The 18,571-nt window shown below is 48.9% G+C and overlaps 1 protein-coding gene across 1 annotated transcript; it reads right to left on the bottom strand.

Annotated features, from left to right (window-relative positions):
* Positions 1–3,984: 3,984 nt before the first annotated feature.
* Positions 3,985–11,550, bottom strand: UPK1A (uroplakin 1A). Its single transcript, XM_052656518.1, has 7 exons — positions 11,467–11,550; positions 9,785–9,985; positions 7,104–7,178; positions 6,864–6,971; positions 5,720–5,899; positions 4,108–4,191; positions 3,985–4,029 (listed from the first exon to the last, which is right to left on the bottom strand). Exons 1-7 carry the CDS (start codon positions 11,548–11,550, stop codon positions 3,985–3,987), a joined length of 777 nt encoding a protein of 258 aa, XP_052512478.1.
* Positions 11,551–18,571: the final 7,021 nt, after the last annotated feature.

The following is an 18,571-nucleotide window of genomic DNA, read 5'->3' as shown; positions in this document are numbered from 1 at the left end:
GTTTTACAGTTTTAAGGCAACTGTGTTTTACAACTGTGTTTTACAGTTTTAAGGCAAATACACACATATTTATTTTTTTATCAGCTTTACCCAGCAGTTTATTTCTGTATTTGATTCTGATTATACAGGATTGAGAAAATTCCTGATCCGTAATAAAGAGGTCTATGGATTCCTGAGCTCTTAGAGTATAATGAACCCTATGCTATGAGGTAGGGGCTGCAGGAACCCCATTTTTCTTTGTACTTTTCCTTTTTTGGCCACACCCTGCCACACTCATGATCTTAGTTCCCCGACCAGGTATCAAACCCGCGCCCCCTAGCGGAAGTGCGGAGTCCCAACCACTGGACCACCGGGGACGTTCCAAGAAGCGCATTTTAGAGAGGTGGGTACATGGAGGCTCGGGGCTTCCCTGGTGGCTCAGTAGGAAGGGATCTGCCTTCAATGGAGGAGACCCAGGTTGGATCCCTGGATCAGGGCAGATCCCCTGGAGAAGGAAATGGCAACCCACTCCAGTATTTTTGCCTGGGAAACCCCGCAGACAGAGGAGCCTGGTGGGCTATAGTCCACGGACTTGCGAAGAGTCGGACACAATTTAGCGACTAAACGGCAACACAGAGGCTCAGAGTGTGGTGGTGGAGCGTGAGAACTCAGTACTGCCTCTTTTCCTTTCTCAGAGATTCTGAGTCACTGATTAGGTCGCTGTGAACTTCCACCTAAGAATACATCTGATTTTAAAAGGAGATTGTGACAAAACACCCTCTTTTCCTTGACATGTTTACAACCTGGTCAAACACGTGCTCAAGGATGGAGGAGAAGTTTCATTGCCGGGCCTGCAGAAAAGCCTGTTAAGCCAGTTAATCTGGAGGTATGCTTATGTGTTAAAGTATGGTACATATAACATCTACATCTACATGGTGTTTAAAAAAAATTCTGTCTCGAAAAGCAAAGTTGTACATTGCTGAGTATTTCAGAAATCCCTTTATTAAATTTTGTTTTTGGCGCCAGTCTATGTCTGACGCAGGATACAGCATGCTTGGGGCTGGTGCATGGGGATGACCCACAGAGATGTTATGGGGAGGGCGGTGGGAGGGGGGTTCATGTTTGGGAACACATGTAAGAATTAAAGATTTTAAAATTTAAAAAAAAAAAAACCTAACAAAAAAAAATTTTTGTTTTTGGAAAGTAACACATTATCTTTACAAAGCATTTTTTCCCAAACATCATAAAGATATATATGGTGTGGAAATTCCTCCTCCTCTTGGCCCTCCATCCCAACTGTTTCTCAAAAAAAAAACTTTATGAGAAATATGTATATATCATTTTTACAAGAAGGAAATCACTTATGCATGTGGTTCTGCTCCTTGCCTTGTTTACTGACTTAGAACAGAGTATATGACCTGTGACATATCTGTATTCTGGAATACTCGGCCACAGTTTCAAAAAAGAAGTGAATTCACATGTGCTGACATGAAAAGATGACCAAAATATATACTTAAGTGAAGGAAACAAGTTGCAATACATATTTTGAGCATGTTTCTATTTTTTTATATTTACTTATTTATTCTCGGTGGCATCAGGTCTTACCTGCAGCATGCGGTATCTTTCATAGTGATGGGCAGGCTTCTCTCTAACTGTGGTATGGGCTTAGTTGCTCTGTGGCATGTGGGATCCTCATTCCCTGACCAGGGACTGAACCCACATCCCCTGCATTGGAAGGCAGATTCTTGACCACTGACCACTAAGGAATCTAATCCAAAGCATGATTCTCTCAAACATGCGTATATATGTGCTTATATAAGCATATATCAATACATTGATAAAAACTTTTGAAAGGCCAAAGAGGACATTGATCATGTATTAATAGCATTACCTACAGGGTTGGAGAAGATCTGAGGGGGTGTTTACTGGGGAATGGAACATGGGACACTTCCCATTTGTAAATTTTTATAATTTTTTAAATGGAAGCATTATAAATTATTTTTGCTTTCTAAAAAGTATTTCCCATATTCCTTTAAACATTATTTTAAAACCTTGATCTATTTCTTTAAAAGGAAAAGACCTACCCTGCATAGAGAGAGAGCTACAGGAATAAAAGCACTGTATGTGCTTTGCCAGTATTTCTACTTGCATTCCTTGGAGATTTTTTTTCATGTTAAAACATTATTCTTTACTATTGTTTGTGGTATTCTAGAGTACAGACATAACAGAGCTAATTTAACCAGTCCACCACTGATGTTCATTTAGGTTACTATAATGAACACCCTTATATATGCTTTTCAATTATTTATACCATTATGACATCTTTTTATATCAGCTCACATAGATTTACCTTCTTTATGACAGCCACGGAGAATCCCAGTCCAAGGATATAACATGAGTTGTACAACCCACCCTCTGCTGATGGATATTCTGTTGTTTCCAATTTTTCACTGTAATAGATTTGACCATTAAAGTATGTTTTCAAAAGCTGACATTTGATTCCAGCATTTGCAGGCCATTTGCAGACCAGTGGAGGAAATGAGGACCCTGACAAACCTCATTTAATGGGTAAGGAAGAGTTCTCCCCATACGGCCTAACCACTGTCAAATGGCCAGAGCATGGGCCTGCTTCAGAGAGAACAAAAGAACAATGATGAGATTCTTAAACTGTTTGCTCTCACACACCCCTTAGAGAACTTACTGGAAGCTTTAGTCCCTAGTAGGAGGATGTCTGGGGCTTCCCAGGTGGCTCAGTGGTAAAGAATACTCCTGCCAATGCAGGAGACACAGGTTCAATCTCTGTGTCAGGGAAGATCCCCTGAAGAAGGAAATGGCAATCCCCTCTAGTATTCTTGCCTGGGAAATTCCACAGACAGAGGAGCCTGGTGGGCTACAGTCCATGGGGTCGCAAAGAGTTGGACAGGACTTGGCGACCAGATAACGACAATAAAGGAGGATGTTTGTCACCTGTACTGGCCCAGCAGCCCTGCACTTAGATTTTCTTTTGATAACCAGTCCCCTTCCTAACACCACCCCTAGATGCATCCTTAGCAGGAATGTTAATCCACATTGCTCTCCCTTCCCAGACTGAAGAGTGGGGTTAAAACCTAAACTAAAACAGTGAGATTTAATTCCTGACCTTGGTGAAATCTTTTGGGAAAGAGGCCTTTTCTCACTGCTGTGTTGCTTAGCTATAAGAATGTCAGTCTGGTGTTATCAGAGAAATCCTGCCAGAGAATGAAGCAGGTTTCCTGGAAACCTAGATTGAGCCCCTGGATCTAGACATGCCTGAAGCTAGCACTACCGACTTGGTTACATGAGCCTGTACATTCCATTTTATGTTTCAGTCAGTGCTGGTTGGGTTTCTGCTACTTCCACTGTAAGTTCTTATTCATTTACCTTGTCTTTAGAAGAAAACAAATGAACTCACTCAAGTAGTATTTATTGAATATCCATGCTCAGCCCCATGCCAGGCGATGCGGGGGGTGTTAAAGTGACCATAACAGAATTTGTCCCTCTCCTCGTGGCAGTCCCAATTCTACCAGAATTTAAACAGACAATCACAAACTATTCAGTGATGATGACGACGTCCACCATGGAGGAGGAGCTCTGGGAACTATAAGAAAGGCATCTGTGAATGGGGTGGTGAGATCAGGAAAGGGCCCCCTGAGGACAGGACTTGAAGTTGACCCTGAAAGATGGGCCAGTCTAGTGAATCAGTCTAGTGAAAGGAGGTTAAGGACTAAGGGTCTGTACACACATGCTACACACCCCTTAGAGAATTTGCTGGAAGCTTAGTCCTTAGTAGGAGGATGTCCAGGGGTTTTAGGGCACCCCAATTCTCAGCAGGGTTCAGAAACCTGGTAAAACATCTTTGGAGTGGAGGGAGGGCTGGGCCAGCGAGGTGGGCCAGGGAGAGGCGAGTCAGCCGTCTCAGCGGGAGGAAGCAAGCCAGAGCAGGAGGAGGAGGAAGCCGGGTGTGCACGTGGCCTTCACTTCTCGTTCTTACAACGTGGTGTAGAAATACATGGCTATCAGCATCACGGGGAGCTGAAGAGGAGGCATCAGGTGAGGGGTACTCCCGCCTCACACCCCCATCCTACCCAGCTCAAAGGCTCCGCCTCTCACCGTCCACATCAGGATGGCAAACCCAAACCATGAGATGCCCCACGTGTAGCTGTCGATGGCGTGGCCAATATGTTCAAAGCAGCCCTGGGCAAGGGGAAAGTGGGAGTGTGAGATAATGCCCAGGGAGGGCTGGCTGCTGAAAGCAAGAGTCACTGGGCATCCTTGGGAGAAGTCACTTCCCGCTTCCAGTCTTGCTTTTCTGACCTGTGGGAGCACCGAGGGTGGGGGTGTCTCACCTTGGGGATCATAGCAGTGTCTCCCTCCCAGGGTGATTTCGGGGAGTCAGGGCTGTGACGATAACCCAGACTGTGCGAACAGGTGCTGCCTCTGATGGTGCAGTCTGAGGGCGATTCTGTCTGGAGCCAGCTTTCCATGCTGCCCCCAAGTTCCAAAGGTTTGCAGTTTAACTTTAGGATCAGACCAGTTCTAAAAGCTTCCCGTTTAGAGGTGAGGCTGAGCAGGGCCAGAGCCTCACTGCACTTGCCTTCCTGTAGATCCCCTGCTTGACCTGACTTGGAAGTGGCCAAGAATAAAGGTTCAGGGTGTGTGCCCTGGAGTCAGCAGCACAGAGCTGAGGGCCAGCTCTGTCGTTTGTTGGCTATGGGGCCTCGCTGTGATTCTGACCCTCTGAGCCTCAGTTTTCCCATCTGGGAAATAGCAATATTGACAGCACTATCTCCCTGGTGGCTCAGACGGTAAAGCGTCTGCCTGCCGTGCGGGAGACCCGGGTTCGATCCCTGGGTTGGGAAGATCCGCTGGAAAAGGAAATGGCAACCCACTCTAGTAATCTTGCCTGGAAAATTCCATGGACGGAGGAGCCTGGTGGGCTACAGCCCATGGGGTTGCAAAGAGTCGGACACGACTGAGCAACTTCACTTTCACTTTCACCCTCCAAAAAGTAGCTGTGATGATTCTGTGAGATGAGGTGTGTAAGTGCTCTGCACAGAGCCAAGGCTCAAGGAACAGCTGTCTGACTCTAGAGGGGTGATGGTTTGCATCAGGCTCCTCTCTCCATGATACTTGATCTAAGACATGGCGCTGAAGGGCCCCCCTCGCCCACTGGGACTGGTTCCCCTTCTCTGGCTTCTCTCTTTGCCTCTGCACTCCTCTTGCAGGAGTTAAAGCACCTGGTTGGGGCCTCACTGCCTGAAATCACATCCCAGCTCCATCCCTCACTAGCGAGATTCATCATCTGTAAAATGAAAACATTACAACCTTACCTCATTAGGCTGCCGTGAGAATGAAATAAGTGAAAAAGGAAAATGTAAAGCACCTAGAAGGATGCCTGCTACAAAGTAAAGGCTCAAGAAATGTTAGTGGTTATTGGTGGTGTGCTGCCAGTATTGTTCTTGTTGCTCTGATTCCCCAGACAACCTGAGAAAAGTTTCAGGTGTCGCCAGGTCTGGATCAGACCAAACCTGCGGTACGCATCCCGCTGACTTGCACAGGGAGGTGGCGGGGCGGGGAGAGGTGGGGGGCAGACAGATGGAGGGTTGAGAAAGTCAGATGGGGGTTGGGGAGGAGAGGACAGACAGACAGACAGGAGGGAGAAAGAGACAGAAGAACCAGAGAGGGCCAGACAGACCGACAGACACAGCAGGAAGAGACACACCTTGGTGAACAGGTAGTCCAGGTGGCCCAGGCGGCAGCCTTCTTCATTGACTGGGATGAAGTTGCCAGTCCTTTGACAGCACAGCGGGGGCCAGGGGAACACCGCCTCTGGGGTGGTGGCCCGGAAGGCAGATGTGAAGTTCACCCAGTCCATGGGGCCTGATGTGCCACAGCACTCTTGCTGGAGGGAGAGGCTGGGGTCAGGCGGGCTCCAGCTCAGAGAGGACTGATGCTCCCTTGCAGTCACACAGCGAGGAAGGCCAAGATGGGCCTGCACTCCAGTGTCTGGGTGTGAGCAAGGAGCAGGCAATACTTGTCCCAGCACCCCGAGGCTGATGGGAGATTTGGATCAAACCCACATTTATAGGTTTTTTTTGAAAAAAAAAAAAAAAATTCATTGGAGAAAAAATTTTCTTTTTTTAATTAGCCATCAACAAAAAGAGTTAAATGACACCAAAGGGCCAATTTCTGGCTTCTCCTGGCCTTTCTGGGTGTTTAATTTGTGGCTTTCAAATGATGAAAACATAGGCTCCTTCAAACGTGGGCTCCAGTCCTGGCTAGCTTGAAGCAAATGGGGACCTCAGTTTCCGAGGGGTCCTCGACATTCTCCCTTTGTGCTCCTGTATCACACTGAGTTTAATTAACATGTGTTTTTTAGAACCTGGCAGCCCGGGGTTTGAGTCTGTCTGGTTCTGTGACCGACCAGCCATGTGACCTCAACTTCCTGCTTCCCTTTCCTTATCGCTAAGAGCTGATCTCCATTATGGGCTGGCTGTGAGGATTAAAGAAGCTTGAAAGTGCTTTGAACAGTGCTAAACAAAAGGTAGTGCTGGTTGATGTTTGCAGTTATTATTATGACTATTGTTGTTATTAAGACGGTGCGTGCCATGGTTTGGAGCAGGGGCTCTGGATCTAGGCTGCCAGGTTTGAGCCCCAGCTCTGTCCCTTACCAACCACATGGGCAAGTGCTGTTCTCTCTTTTGAGGTTTTTCATCTGGAAAATGGCAACAACCAGAGTCCCTCCCTTCTAAGAACCACATGAGTAGATATCATCCACCAGTGGGCATCATGGAAGCCCTAATTACCTCTGTGGTCAGAGCCCCAGATTCACCCCCAGCCCCCCAACACTGCAGACCGTCGCCCACCTCAATCATGATGCGATCCCAGAGGCGGGTCAGTTCCCGGCCCTGGTCCGAGTTTGCACTGTAGAAGGTTAGCATCTGCTTGGTGATCAGGGACGGGTTGGACACCATCTGCAGAGGGCCAGGAAGAACAGGGTCCAGCCAGGCTGGGTGGGGAGAGAGCTCGACCTCCACGTCTGGAGACCCTCCCTGAACTACCCCCGCCAGAAGTCACGTCCCTCCCCTGGCCTCCGTCGGACTCACGTAGTCTCGGTGGGTGTAGGACGTGATGCAGGAGGCACACTCAAAGATGTAGATGATGAGCATGAGTATCAGGTACTGCGGAGAGATGGAGGGAGGGACGGAGGCCAGTGCCATCAGGGCAGAGCCTGTGAGGTCCCACCCCTCAAGGGATGGGTCCATGGACAGAGATGCAATGTTTTATTTTTTGTGGGTTTTTTTTCGGCTGAGCCCTGCAGCTCGCAGGATGTTAGTTCCCTGACCAGGGATCGAACCAGGGGCCGGCAGTGAGGGCACCACTTCCTAACCATTGGACTGCCAGGGAATTCCCAGAAATGCAATTGTTTACAAAGGTATAGGACAATGTGAATGGAGGTCTTCCCTGGTGGCTCAGATGGTAAAGAAAATGCCTGCAATGCAGGAGACCTGGGTTCGATCCCTGGGCTGGGAAGATCCCCTGGAGAAGGGCATGGTAACCCACTTCAGTATTCTCGCCTGGAGAATCCTCATGGACAGAAGGGCCTGGGGGCTACAGTCCACAGGGGGCCCAGAGTCTGACAAGACTGAGTGACTAAGCAGGCACAACGTGAACAGAAACATCTACACGGTGGATACATACGTGCTGTCTGTGCAAACCTTTCACGCTTTCCGTATGTTTGAAAAGTTTTCAATAAAATGTTAGGAGGAAATGAAATTTAAAAATATGTAAGGTATTCCCTGAAGTTAACTAGTAGCTTGGATGCAATCAAATGAATGTCTACTATAGAAAAGAAAAAAATAAAGACACTCCTGAGACATCAGGGACATCTGAACACAGGCTGGGTATTGGAAGATAGATAGGAAGGGAGTGGGGTAAATTTACAGGGTGTGCCCACGGTATAGTGGTTGTGCACCGCTCCCCCCCAAAAAAAACCCTTTGGTGTTTAATGAAAATTATTTCTCTGACCCTCAGCTGTCCCCTCCCCTTACCCTTAAAGCAACAGAGGGTGGGGTGTGGATGTGCCAACTTCACTGCCCAGACGAGATGCTGTGGGCCAGCACACCTGGCTGCTTTAAAACCATGTCCTTATCGCTCAGAGAAATGTACACTCAAGTATTGACAGGGAAGTGACTTGGTGTCTGGAATGCACTTCAAAATACCCCAGGAAAGAAAAATGTGGGCAGGCAGAGGGTGGGGTAGGGGGATGGCGTGTGGGTGACGTTGTTGAAACCAGGTGATAGGTCCACACGGTTCATGGTGCCATTCACTCTAGTCTGCTTGAAATTTCTCACGATAATTAAAGAAAAATTCTGTGTCTTGATTAACGACAGACTCACAGGGGAGACACAGACTTTTTTCTTTTACTAGTTGGGTGGACTTTTAGGACTGGAAAATTGTTGTGCCGGAGAACTAAAGGCAGGAAAGAAGAATAAAAGGAAAGTCACAGAAAAGAGTGTTTTCCATGGCTCCATCTTACACATAGCGAAGCCAAAGTCCCTACCAAGGCCTGCAGGTCCACCGGCCAGGCCCACCTCCCCTCGCTCCCCTCATCGCCATGCCCATCCCCCAGTGTTCTCCTGCCCGGTCCGCCCTCAGTTCCTCTCACTACCTCCCCACAATTGGCTCCAGCCCCCACACACACGTGGTTCCCAGCCCCCTCCACTGCACCCTCCCCCAACCGCGCCTCTGTTTCACTTTACCTGCAAGTTCTCCACTCTCCCTTCTGCAGCTCCAGCTCTTCCTTCCCTGGTCACTGTCTCCCCCATCACAGTAGCCCATAGCCAGGGCTTTTGTGGTTTGCTCACTAAATAACCCAGTGCCCAGCACAGGGCTTGGCACATGGTTCTTGCTCAATACACATTTGTGGATTAGGTAAGTAGCTGCTCCTGGGAATCTAAAAAGCCCTCAGATGGGGAGGAAGCCCCATGTTGGCTCTGGGTCAGTAGGGCCGGGATTGGAATTCCGGCTTTCCCTATTATCTGGTCTGTGGGCCTCTTTGAGCCTCAGTTTATTCATCTGGTAAATGGGTAGAGAAGCACTCACTTCAGAGGGCCACTGGTTGGCTTGAAGGCGTTCACTTTCTAAACTGCTTAGCCTCATGTCAGGCACATGAGAGGTACTTGGGGGAGTGTGGGTTATTGCTGTGGGCAGAGACTAAAAGCCCAGGATCAAGTGCTGACGGACTCAGGTTTAAATCCTGGCTCTGCCACTCACTTGCTGTGCCACCCCAGAGAAGTGGGTTCACTTGTCTCAGCCTCAGTATCAACTCTGTCAAATGGGCTCATGAGGATGAAGATGGAGATGATTATGGCACCTCATGACGGATGGTGAGGCACAAATGAACTAATCCATGTAAACATGGAGTGCTCATTAAATGGTAGCTGTGCTATCCTTATTGTCATTGTCATCAACAGAGCTCACAAGTGCAGACCCTGGAGACCAACTAGCTGAGGTTCAAGTCCCAGTCCTGCTACTCAAGAGCCATCTTCCTGTGCAGCACCTTTTCCTTGCCTCCTGTGGGCCCTAGTTTTCCCAGTAAGACGAGAGTAACAGCTGAGCCTAGGTTATTCGTTTATGGACAGATGAGATGACGTGATTGCCAGGAGGCCCCAGTGCAGTGCCACCGGGAAGGCACACTCGTGGCTTCTGTGCGGTTGGCATTATGACTCTGTGAGGATGACCTCTATGGCCAGCCTATGCCCATCCCTTCCTCCCGGGGCCTCACCGTGAGGACCATGGAGCGGCGGCGGCAGAGTGCTGCGCCCACACCAAAGCTGGCCACCACGAAGAAGGAGAAGCCGCAGAAGATGGCGATCCAGGCGCCGGCGAAGACATCATCCTTGCCCGAGACGCCCATCAGTGGGTACACGCGGTACTGGTCGGCGGTCACCCATACCGTTTCAGCAAACAGGGCCAGGCCTGACAGCTGGACAGAACGGCCAGTCAGCAGGGGCTGGGCAGGTGCAGTTGGCTCACCTGCATGAGTCTCTGTGAGCAGGCGCCTTCCCCACTCTGAGCCTCTACTGCCCTTCTGGTAAAGTAGTAAGAGTGACAAAGACGTCCCCTTCCATGAGCAGGGATGAAGCTGGGCAGGGGACCGAGAGGGAAGGGAGGACCCAGCCAGACCCCTGAACCCCACCTCCACCCCAGCTGCTGAAGACTTCAAGGATATGAGGAGACACTACATGCAAAGCCTGGAGCTCATGGAGATGCTGGGTCTCCTGGAGAGAGTTGCTATTCCCTGAGGAGAGGAGCCCGGCTGTGGCCAGAACAAATGACAAAGGCATTGACCCTTCGGTCCAGCCGTTCCACTCACAGGAATCGATCCTCCGGACACACCTGCCCATGCAGGAAAGCCGCACACCCACCAGGTTATTCCCTGCAGCACTGCAGGGAATTAAGGAGCCAGGGTGCCACACAACGGGGGGGCTCTGCAGTTGTGGGCAGGGGTGGGGAGGCCAGCTGAGGCCTGGGGTGGAGGGGCCTACACACAATGGGAGCAGGAGGATGGGGGAGGCACAGGGCAGGATGCAGAATGAGCAAGAAAAGGGAGAAAATGGGTACAGAGTTTCTATCTGCCTGTATCTGCTTCAAGGAATATTGGAGAAAATAAAAATCTGGTTACCTCTTGGGATGGGGAAACAGGCAAGAGGAAGACTGCTCGGTGGTACCTTTGCCAACAATCAGACCAAGGTTCACAGAGTATTTACTGTGTGCACTGATCCCCAGAACTGCTTCCCATGTGATAATCATCATCGTTACCAGCTGTCCTATACTACTGTGGTGATGGCCCGTACCAATAGCAACTTGTGTGCCAGGCTCTGGCCTAAGCACAGATCCAGTAACTCATCTGATACTCTCAGCATTCCTATTTTATCTCCATCTTACAGATGAGAATGCTGAGGCCTGGAGAGATTACATCACTGGCCCCAGATCCCAGAGTAGCAGGTGATAAAGCTGAGGTTGAACCCAGGCTGTCTGGCTCCACGTGCAGGTATCAGATAACTAAAAGACATTGCTGTTACTCATTGCTATGGGCCTCCTGCACACCCAGCAGGCACATTATGTCCAAAATCATGTTGATGATGACAGCTGGCACTTGTCAAGCACTTTTTCTGATCTGAGGACCATTAATCTGAGGATTAATCGACTCAACAGTGCCCACAGTGAAGACATAATCTATAGATGCGGAAGCAGGCACAGAGAAGTCAAGTTGTTTGCTCAAGTTCACGCAGCTGGGGAGAGGCAGAGCTGGGATCCAAATCGGGACCGTTCTGACTTGAGAAGCCAGGAGACACGGGCCATTAAGTGGGGTCCTGGGTCCTGGGCTCTCAGCCGCCCCGTGCCCAGGTTCAGGACGACTCCCTCCTCCTCACCTGCCCACTGGGCTCCCAGTGGATGTCTTACCAGAATAATGATGTTGCCCACGACCAGCAGACCCACCACAACTGGAGACCCCTTCTCTGTCGTTGCTGCTGCCGCAGAAGCCATAGTCCTGCCTGGGACACATGAGCAGGGATGAGGCCGGGCAGAGGCTGGGAGAGGGCGGGCCTTGCTGGGCAGGACCCACTGACCCCATTCCCCACCCCAGCTGCCAGGTTCTGCTCCCACCTCTCTGCTGGGCCCAGGCTGGTATCCAGTGTGCCCATAACCCTGGCAGTGGGCCATTTTACAGAAGAGGAGGGACTCCCTTGGCAGCCCAGTGGTTAGGACTCTGCGCCCCCACTACAGGGGATGTGGGTTCAATCCCTGGTTGGGGATCTAAGATTCTGCAAGCCGTGGAGCGTGCCATCCCCACCCCCGCAAAAAAAAAAAGAGAAACCAAGGCTGGGATGGGGCAGTCGCTGGTCAGAGCTCAGGGCTGGCCTCTGCCTCCAGACCCGCAGGGCCCCCTCCTCACCTTCTCTGCCTGTAGCCTCGCTGGCCAGCCCCTCCCACAGCGGCTCCCTATATACGCCCAGGCCCCTCCTTAGGCCAGTTTCCTGGAGGGGGGAGGGTGTCTGGAGGAGGGGACAGAGGTCAAGCGGGCAGACAAGTATGGGAGAACAGCTTTATGAACCCCCTCCCCCACCCCGCCCCCTGCCAGTGATTTATAGGCCTGAAATTCCAGATTATGCTGGCCACATGGGCAGGGTGACATGCGGCGGCCTCTGCTTCTCAGTCGGTTGTGGGGGTGGGGATGCGGACAGGGTGGGGAGGTCGAGTATACCACCTGACTTCTCTCCGCAGGACTAGAGCCTCCCTGGGAGGGGGAGAGATTCAAATGAAATCCACACGCGAGTTCGGAATCCCAGAACTGCCTCCGAGGCTGGGGGCTCCACCTCTCCAGGGCAGTGACCCCGGCCCGCTAGGGCCGCTGGACGAGGCCGGGAGGAGGGAGGAGATGAGACAAGTGGGGAGGGATTCTCCCCTCTGGGGCCGAGGGAGAGTTTGGAAGATGTGTGTGTGTGACGGGATTTTGAGATGAGTGTTCAACGAGCAGGCGGGGAGAGGAGTGTGCAAGAAAAAGGGAAGGCATACTGAATGGACTTTGTTGGATCTCCCCCTCCCCTGGCCCCGCGCCCCATCACCACACACTCGCGGGGACAAAGCAAGGTCACAGCGAGGAGGAGCCATGGTTGGAAATGTCTTCAGTCTGCGGAATCAAAGACCTAGGTTCTGATCCCAGTTCCGCCTACTCCGTGCCGCGCGACCTGGCGTGTGCATTTGCCCATCTGCAGAATGGGTACCATCATATCGCTTTCCTGGGAGGCGGTGGGACCTGAGGGCTGGGATGTCTGCAAAGGAAGTCTTCCCGCCAGTGTGCAGCGGGCGAAGGCGCCTCACCAGCCGCGTTCCAGAGAGGTCCGCGGTCTCTGGCGCCCGATGGCGCCCCCCAGTGGCACACAGGCCCATTCCGCAGGCGAAAGTGGTGGCCTGGACTCCGTCCTCCAGAACTTCTCAATCCCGAGAGCTGGAGTGTTTGCTGGATTTTCTCTCTGGGTTTTGGCCTCCCCGGTGTGTGAGAAATGGGCAAACAAACGCGACTTCAAATCTCATCAAGATATTGGCTTGGTGGAACTGTCCTGGTGGTAAAGAATCCACGGCCTTCAATGCAGGGGGTTCAGCTTGCATCTCGGGTGGCGCTAGTGGTAAAAAATCCGCCTGCCAGTGCAGGAGATGTAAGAACCCCTGGTTCGATTCCTGCGTCAGGAAAACCCTCCGCAGGAAGTCATGGCAACCTATTCCAGTATTCTTGCCTGGAAAATGCATGCCATGGACAGAGGAACCTGGCGGCCCACAGCCCATGGGGTCGCAAAGTCAGAAAGGACTTAAGAGACTTCGCGCGCCTGCACGTGGAACGAAGATCTCACAAGCGCGGCGGGCGGAAAAAACAAAAAGATACTAGCTTAGGAATAAGACTCAAGAGATGTTTTCCAGCTAAAACGGAGAATGTGATTTTTAGTCAATCCACTTCACATTTAAAATAGTTTTTCACTGATGACTTACATCTATATTAAGGACTAAGGAGAACGTTAAAATAATAATGTATCAGTTCAGTTCAGTTCAGTCGCTCAGTCGTGTCCGACTCTTTGCAACCCCATGAATCGCAGCATGCCAGGCCTTCCTGTCCATCACCAACTTCCGGAGTTCACTCAAACTCACGTCCAGCAAGGCGGTGATGCCATCCAGCCATCTCATTCTCTGTCGTCCCCTTCTCCTCCTGCCCCTAATCCCTCCCAGCATCAGAGTCTTTTCCAATGAGTCAACTCTTCGTATGAGGTGGCCAAAGTACTGGAGCTTCAGCTTTAGCATCATTCCTTCCAAAGAACACCCAGGGCTGATCTCCTTTAGAATGGACTGGTTGGATCTCCTTGCAGTCCAAGGGATTCTCAAGAGTCTTCTCCAACACCTGTCAAATACAATTTATAAGTTTTAGCTAAAATAACTTGCAAAATAATAGGGCCATGCTGATAATATGAAATATTTTTATTTTCAAATAGTTCATAACTATAAGTAATTGGATGTTATATAAAAAGTCTAATAAAAACAAAAAGTTGTCAGTGGGGGCATTAATATGTTACCTGTCATAAAAGGGATCTATTTTCTTCTGAAACAAGAACCCAGTGTATTTTGATGTCAAGGTTGAATTTTCACTATTCTTTCTTATTATTATATAAGCTAGTCTTCAAAGCAAGAAGATTTAAAGTGCTAATTACTCAGATGTTCAGAGTGCTGATGATAAAAACCACAATGCCAAGATCTTCTTAAGATGACATACACCTACACGTGATCCACCCTTTTGTCCGTGGGAATTCCCCCACTTCCATCTACTGGATGCTGTGAATGTATTCCACATTGGAAACCACCCAAATGCCCCTTAACAGGAGGTTGGATAAGTCCATGATGGTACATCCATACACCAGATACTATTCAACAGCAAGAGGGAATGAATTATGGATACATGCCACCACAGGGATACATCTCAAAAACATTACTCTAAATGAAAAAAGCCACACTTGAAAGACTACCACTATATGATTCTAGATAGGAAGTTCTAGAACAGGCAAAAGTAATAGAGTGATAAAAGTCAGGGAGTGGTTACCCTTGGGATATGACTGTAGGGGACAGGAAAGGGACTTCTCTTTCTGAATCTGGACACCAGTTACGCAAGTGTGTTCAGACTGAAAATTCATCAAGCAGTACCCTCACGATAAGTGCACTTTTCTGTGTGTGTGTGTTCTTTTTTTATTCCAGTGCCTTCAAAAGAGGGTAGATCAAGAATTCCCTAGTGGTCCAGTGGTTAAGAATCTGCCTGCCAATGCAGGGGACACAGGTTCGATCCCTGTTCTGGGAAGATTCCACATGCCTTTAGGCAACTAAGCTAGTGCTCTAGAGCCTATTAGAGCCTGTGCTCTAGGGCCCACAAAACACAACTACTGAAGCCTGTGCGCCTAGATCCTGAGCTCTGCAGCAAGAGGAGCCACCACAATGAGAAGCCCCTGCACCATAGTGAAGAGTAGCCCCTACTCGCCACAACTAGAGAAAGCCCACTCATAGCAATGAAGACTCAACACAGACAAAAATAAATAAAGAGGGTAGATTCTTTCAAAAGAAACATATTTGACATGTTAAAAGTGGTGTTTTCCAAAGAAGGCACACAAGATAATTTTAGGTGGTCCATGAACAGAAAATGAAATGGCATGAAATGACATAAAAGTTATATGAAAAGGAGCCACTTCTCACCAGCCTTTCTGATGTGTTTTGTTTTCCCTGGTCAGTGGTGAAAGGAAAGTTTTCTCAAATTTCTTACAAAATATTTCAGTGTAGAAGGAAACGGAGAGATCACGTAACTGACACCAACATCCTCACCTCCCAGCTTTGTCAAGTCTATTTTCCTGTATTCACTGCAGATGGTTTTCTAAGGTGCACACATCGCAGATGGCATTTGAAGTCACCTCCTGCCCAGAGACAACTTCACTACTAAATTTGGGACTCCTCCTCCTCTACATCCCTTCCCTTGTCTTCCTTTTTAGATCACAGGTGTCATGGATTGCGTTAATCCCACACCCTCAGTTTATAGTTCATTATCCCCAACAATATTTAAATCTCTTGATTTAAATTTAATGTATTCTGGCTTTCACCAGTGGCTCAGATGGTAAAGAATCTGCCTGCTCTGCAGGAGATGGGGGTTCCATCCCTGGGTCAGAAGACCCCTTGGAGGAGGAAAGGTCAACCCACTCCAGTATTCTTGCCTGCAGAATCCCATGGACAGAGGAGCCTGGTGGGCTACAGCCCATGGGTTCACAAAGAGTTGGACATGACTTACTGACTAAACCACCACTGCCACTTCAGATGAAACAAGAACAGGCTACATGAACGGATCACACATGTAACTGACCAATAACAAAAATTCAAAAACATTTTATGTATTCCCTCAGTCTCCATACCCCAGTCTCTTTTGGTGCCCCAGCAGCTACTGACAAACATTCCAATATGTTCATATAGTATTTTTTGTTGTTGCTGAGTAAATTCTTGTAAAACGAGTACCATTGTGTCCAGCGCATGTCTGTTCTAATTTGTCTCCCCATGATCGTGTTAATAGCTTCTCCTAGACTTATGTTTCTTGCTGAGCACTAGTTTTATTAAGGGCCATCATTGTTACTCTGGGCTCATTGAGTCTGTGGCTTCTGATGGTTGCTTGGGACACCTCTGGTGCATCCCTCACAGTTTACTGTCTCCTCCCCAGAGAGGACAGTCAGGCTCCTTCCAACTCTGCCGCCTCCACCATTCCCACTGTAAATAATGCCACAATGAGCACTCTCATGTGTGGCCCTGTAGACAGATGCTTGTGTCTCTTTCTTAGGGAGCAGAATTTCTGGGTCCTGGGTATGTATGTGGCAGTTTGCTTTCCACAATGGCTGTCCCCTCTAACACTCCAACCAACAGTTCATGAGGGTTCTTGTATCCTTCCCTCACCATCCACGCCTGACATTACTCACCTTTCTAGTTTTGGACAAGAGTAATTTGGTATAAAGTGATACATGCTGTTATCTCCATTCTCACTCCATTTTATGACTGAGGATTTTGAGCATCTTTTCAAATGTTTGTTAGTGTTTGGGGTTTCTACTCCTATGCATGCTTTCATATTTTTAAAATATGTGCATGTATTCATCAACGATAGAATAGCTTTATTTTTGCTGGAGTATAGGTACTTAACAATGTGTTAGTTTCTGCTGTGGAGCAAAGTGAATCCGCTATTTGTATACATATATCCCCTCCCTTTTGGATTTCCTTCCCATTTAGGTCACCACAGATCTCTGAGTAGAGTTCTCTGAGCTATACCATGGTTTCTCATTAGTTCTTTTATACACAGTAGTGTATATGAGTGAGTGAAGTTGCTCAGTCATGTCCAACTCTTTGTGACCCCATGGACTATATAGCCTACCAGGCTCCTTCATCCATGGTATTTTCCAGACAGTACTGGAATGGGTTGCCATTTCCTTCTCCAAGTAGTGTATATAAGTGTATATAAATCAATCCCAATCTGCCAATTCATCCCAATCCCCTTCCCCTCTTTGGTGTCCGGCATTTGTTCTCTATGTCTGTATATAGAACAGTTTTAGATTTGGGGGCAAACTTTACATAAATTGTGTCTTGTGCTACAGGCAATTGATTTCTTTTGCACCTCAGCATTACGCTTTTGAGATTTATACATCACCTAATATGTTGGTGATGGACAGGGAGGCCTGGTGTGCTGCGATTCATGGGGTCGCAAAGAGTTGGACACGACTGAGCGACTGAACTGAACTATGTGGCTCTACTTCATCCATTCTTTTGCAAGAATATGTCATAGGTTAAAATTTCCTTTCCAAATGAACTTATCAAAGAGGATGTAGGAAAATGCCATCGATGGCAGAACAGAGGTACACAGACGTAGCAACATTCTGAAACCTGAAGTTTGGGTGCCAAGGTGATAAAGAGAGGCTGAAATCTCAGGTGCTCCTTTGGGGCAGCTGAGCAAGGGGAGACCTGAAATTCACAGGTAGGGGTGTGAAAGGTGGGCATTACGCCCAAGAAAGTGAAGCTTCAGAGCTGAATGGGGCCAGTGTGAAGGGTGGCTTGATGGGGAGAGAGGAAGGGAAGCAGGGGTAGAGAGAGGAGTCAGGGAAGACTAGGACGTGCTGGGAGGTGGTAAAGCAAGGAAAGCAGGAGGGCAGGGTGGTCAAAAGGCCTTTTTCTTTTTTTAAAAGTATGTATCTGTTTGGCTGTGCAAGGTCTTAGTTGCAGCATGTGGGATCTTTAGTTGCAGCATGCAAACTCTTCATTGTAGCATGTGGGATCTAGTCCCTTGACCAGGGATTGAACCCAGGCCCCTTACATTGGGAGCTCAGAGTCTTAGCCACTGGACTAAGGGAAGACCTTTTTTCTTTCTCAGATTTATTGAGCACCAAGTATGTGATCAGGCCTGAACTAAGCATTAAGGATCTGATGCACATACTGAATTTTCTCCCAGTTCTGTGGGAGGCAAGGCTGGGAACACAGCAGTGATCAAGATGGCTCTGTCCCTGCCCTCACAAGCTCATGGAAGAAGGGGCTGGCGGCGGGGTGGGGGGTGGAGGGAGTTGTGTGGACTGACAGTCACCAGAGAGTGACAGCTCAGCATGGTCAAGGGGATGCCGGAGTGACCAAGGGAGGAAGCGCAGGCCAAGAGGTCACGGGGAAAACAAAAGGGAATGTGTGAACCCAAAGGAAGTGTCCAACCCAGCCAAGGGTGTAGAGAAAGTCTTCCTGGAGGAAGGGACATTGGAGGAGGAGACTGGGGCTGGCAGGTAAGAGGCAGAAAAGAACATTCCTGACAGAGGGAGCATGATCTATATATACAGAGGAATATCCTTCAGCCTTAGAAAGGCAGGAAATCCCACAATACACAACATGGATGAACCTAGAGGAACTGGTGCTACATGAAATACCAGTCACAGAACAACAAATAGTGCATAATTCCATTTATCACAGGTAATGAAGGGACTGC

Source organism: Budorcas taxicolor, chromosome 18 (assembly GCF_023091745.1).
Source record: "Budorcas taxicolor isolate Tak-1 chromosome 18, Takin1.1, whole genome shotgun sequence".
NCBI classification, from domain to species: Eukaryota; Metazoa; Chordata; class Mammalia; order Artiodactyla; family Bovidae; genus Budorcas; species Budorcas taxicolor.
The sequence above is the reverse complement of the archived record's forward strand: the minus strand, read 5'-3'. Positions and strand labels throughout refer to the sequence as shown.

Bases quoted from the DNA above. Each gene is read 5' to 3' on its own strand.
- UPK1A (XM_052656518.1), bottom strand. From the start codon at position 11,550: ATGGCTTCTGCGGCAGCAGCAACGACAGAGAAGGGGTCTCCAGTTGTG. The intron at 9,986-11,466 runs GTAAGACATCCA...CGTTCTGTCCAG, and splicing joins TGGGCAACATCATTATTCTG to CTGTCAGGCCTGGCCCTGTT. The intron at 4,192-5,719 runs GTGTGTCTCTTC...CCCCTTGCCCAG, and splicing joins TGGACTACCTGTTCACCAAG to GGCTGCTTTGAACATATTGG.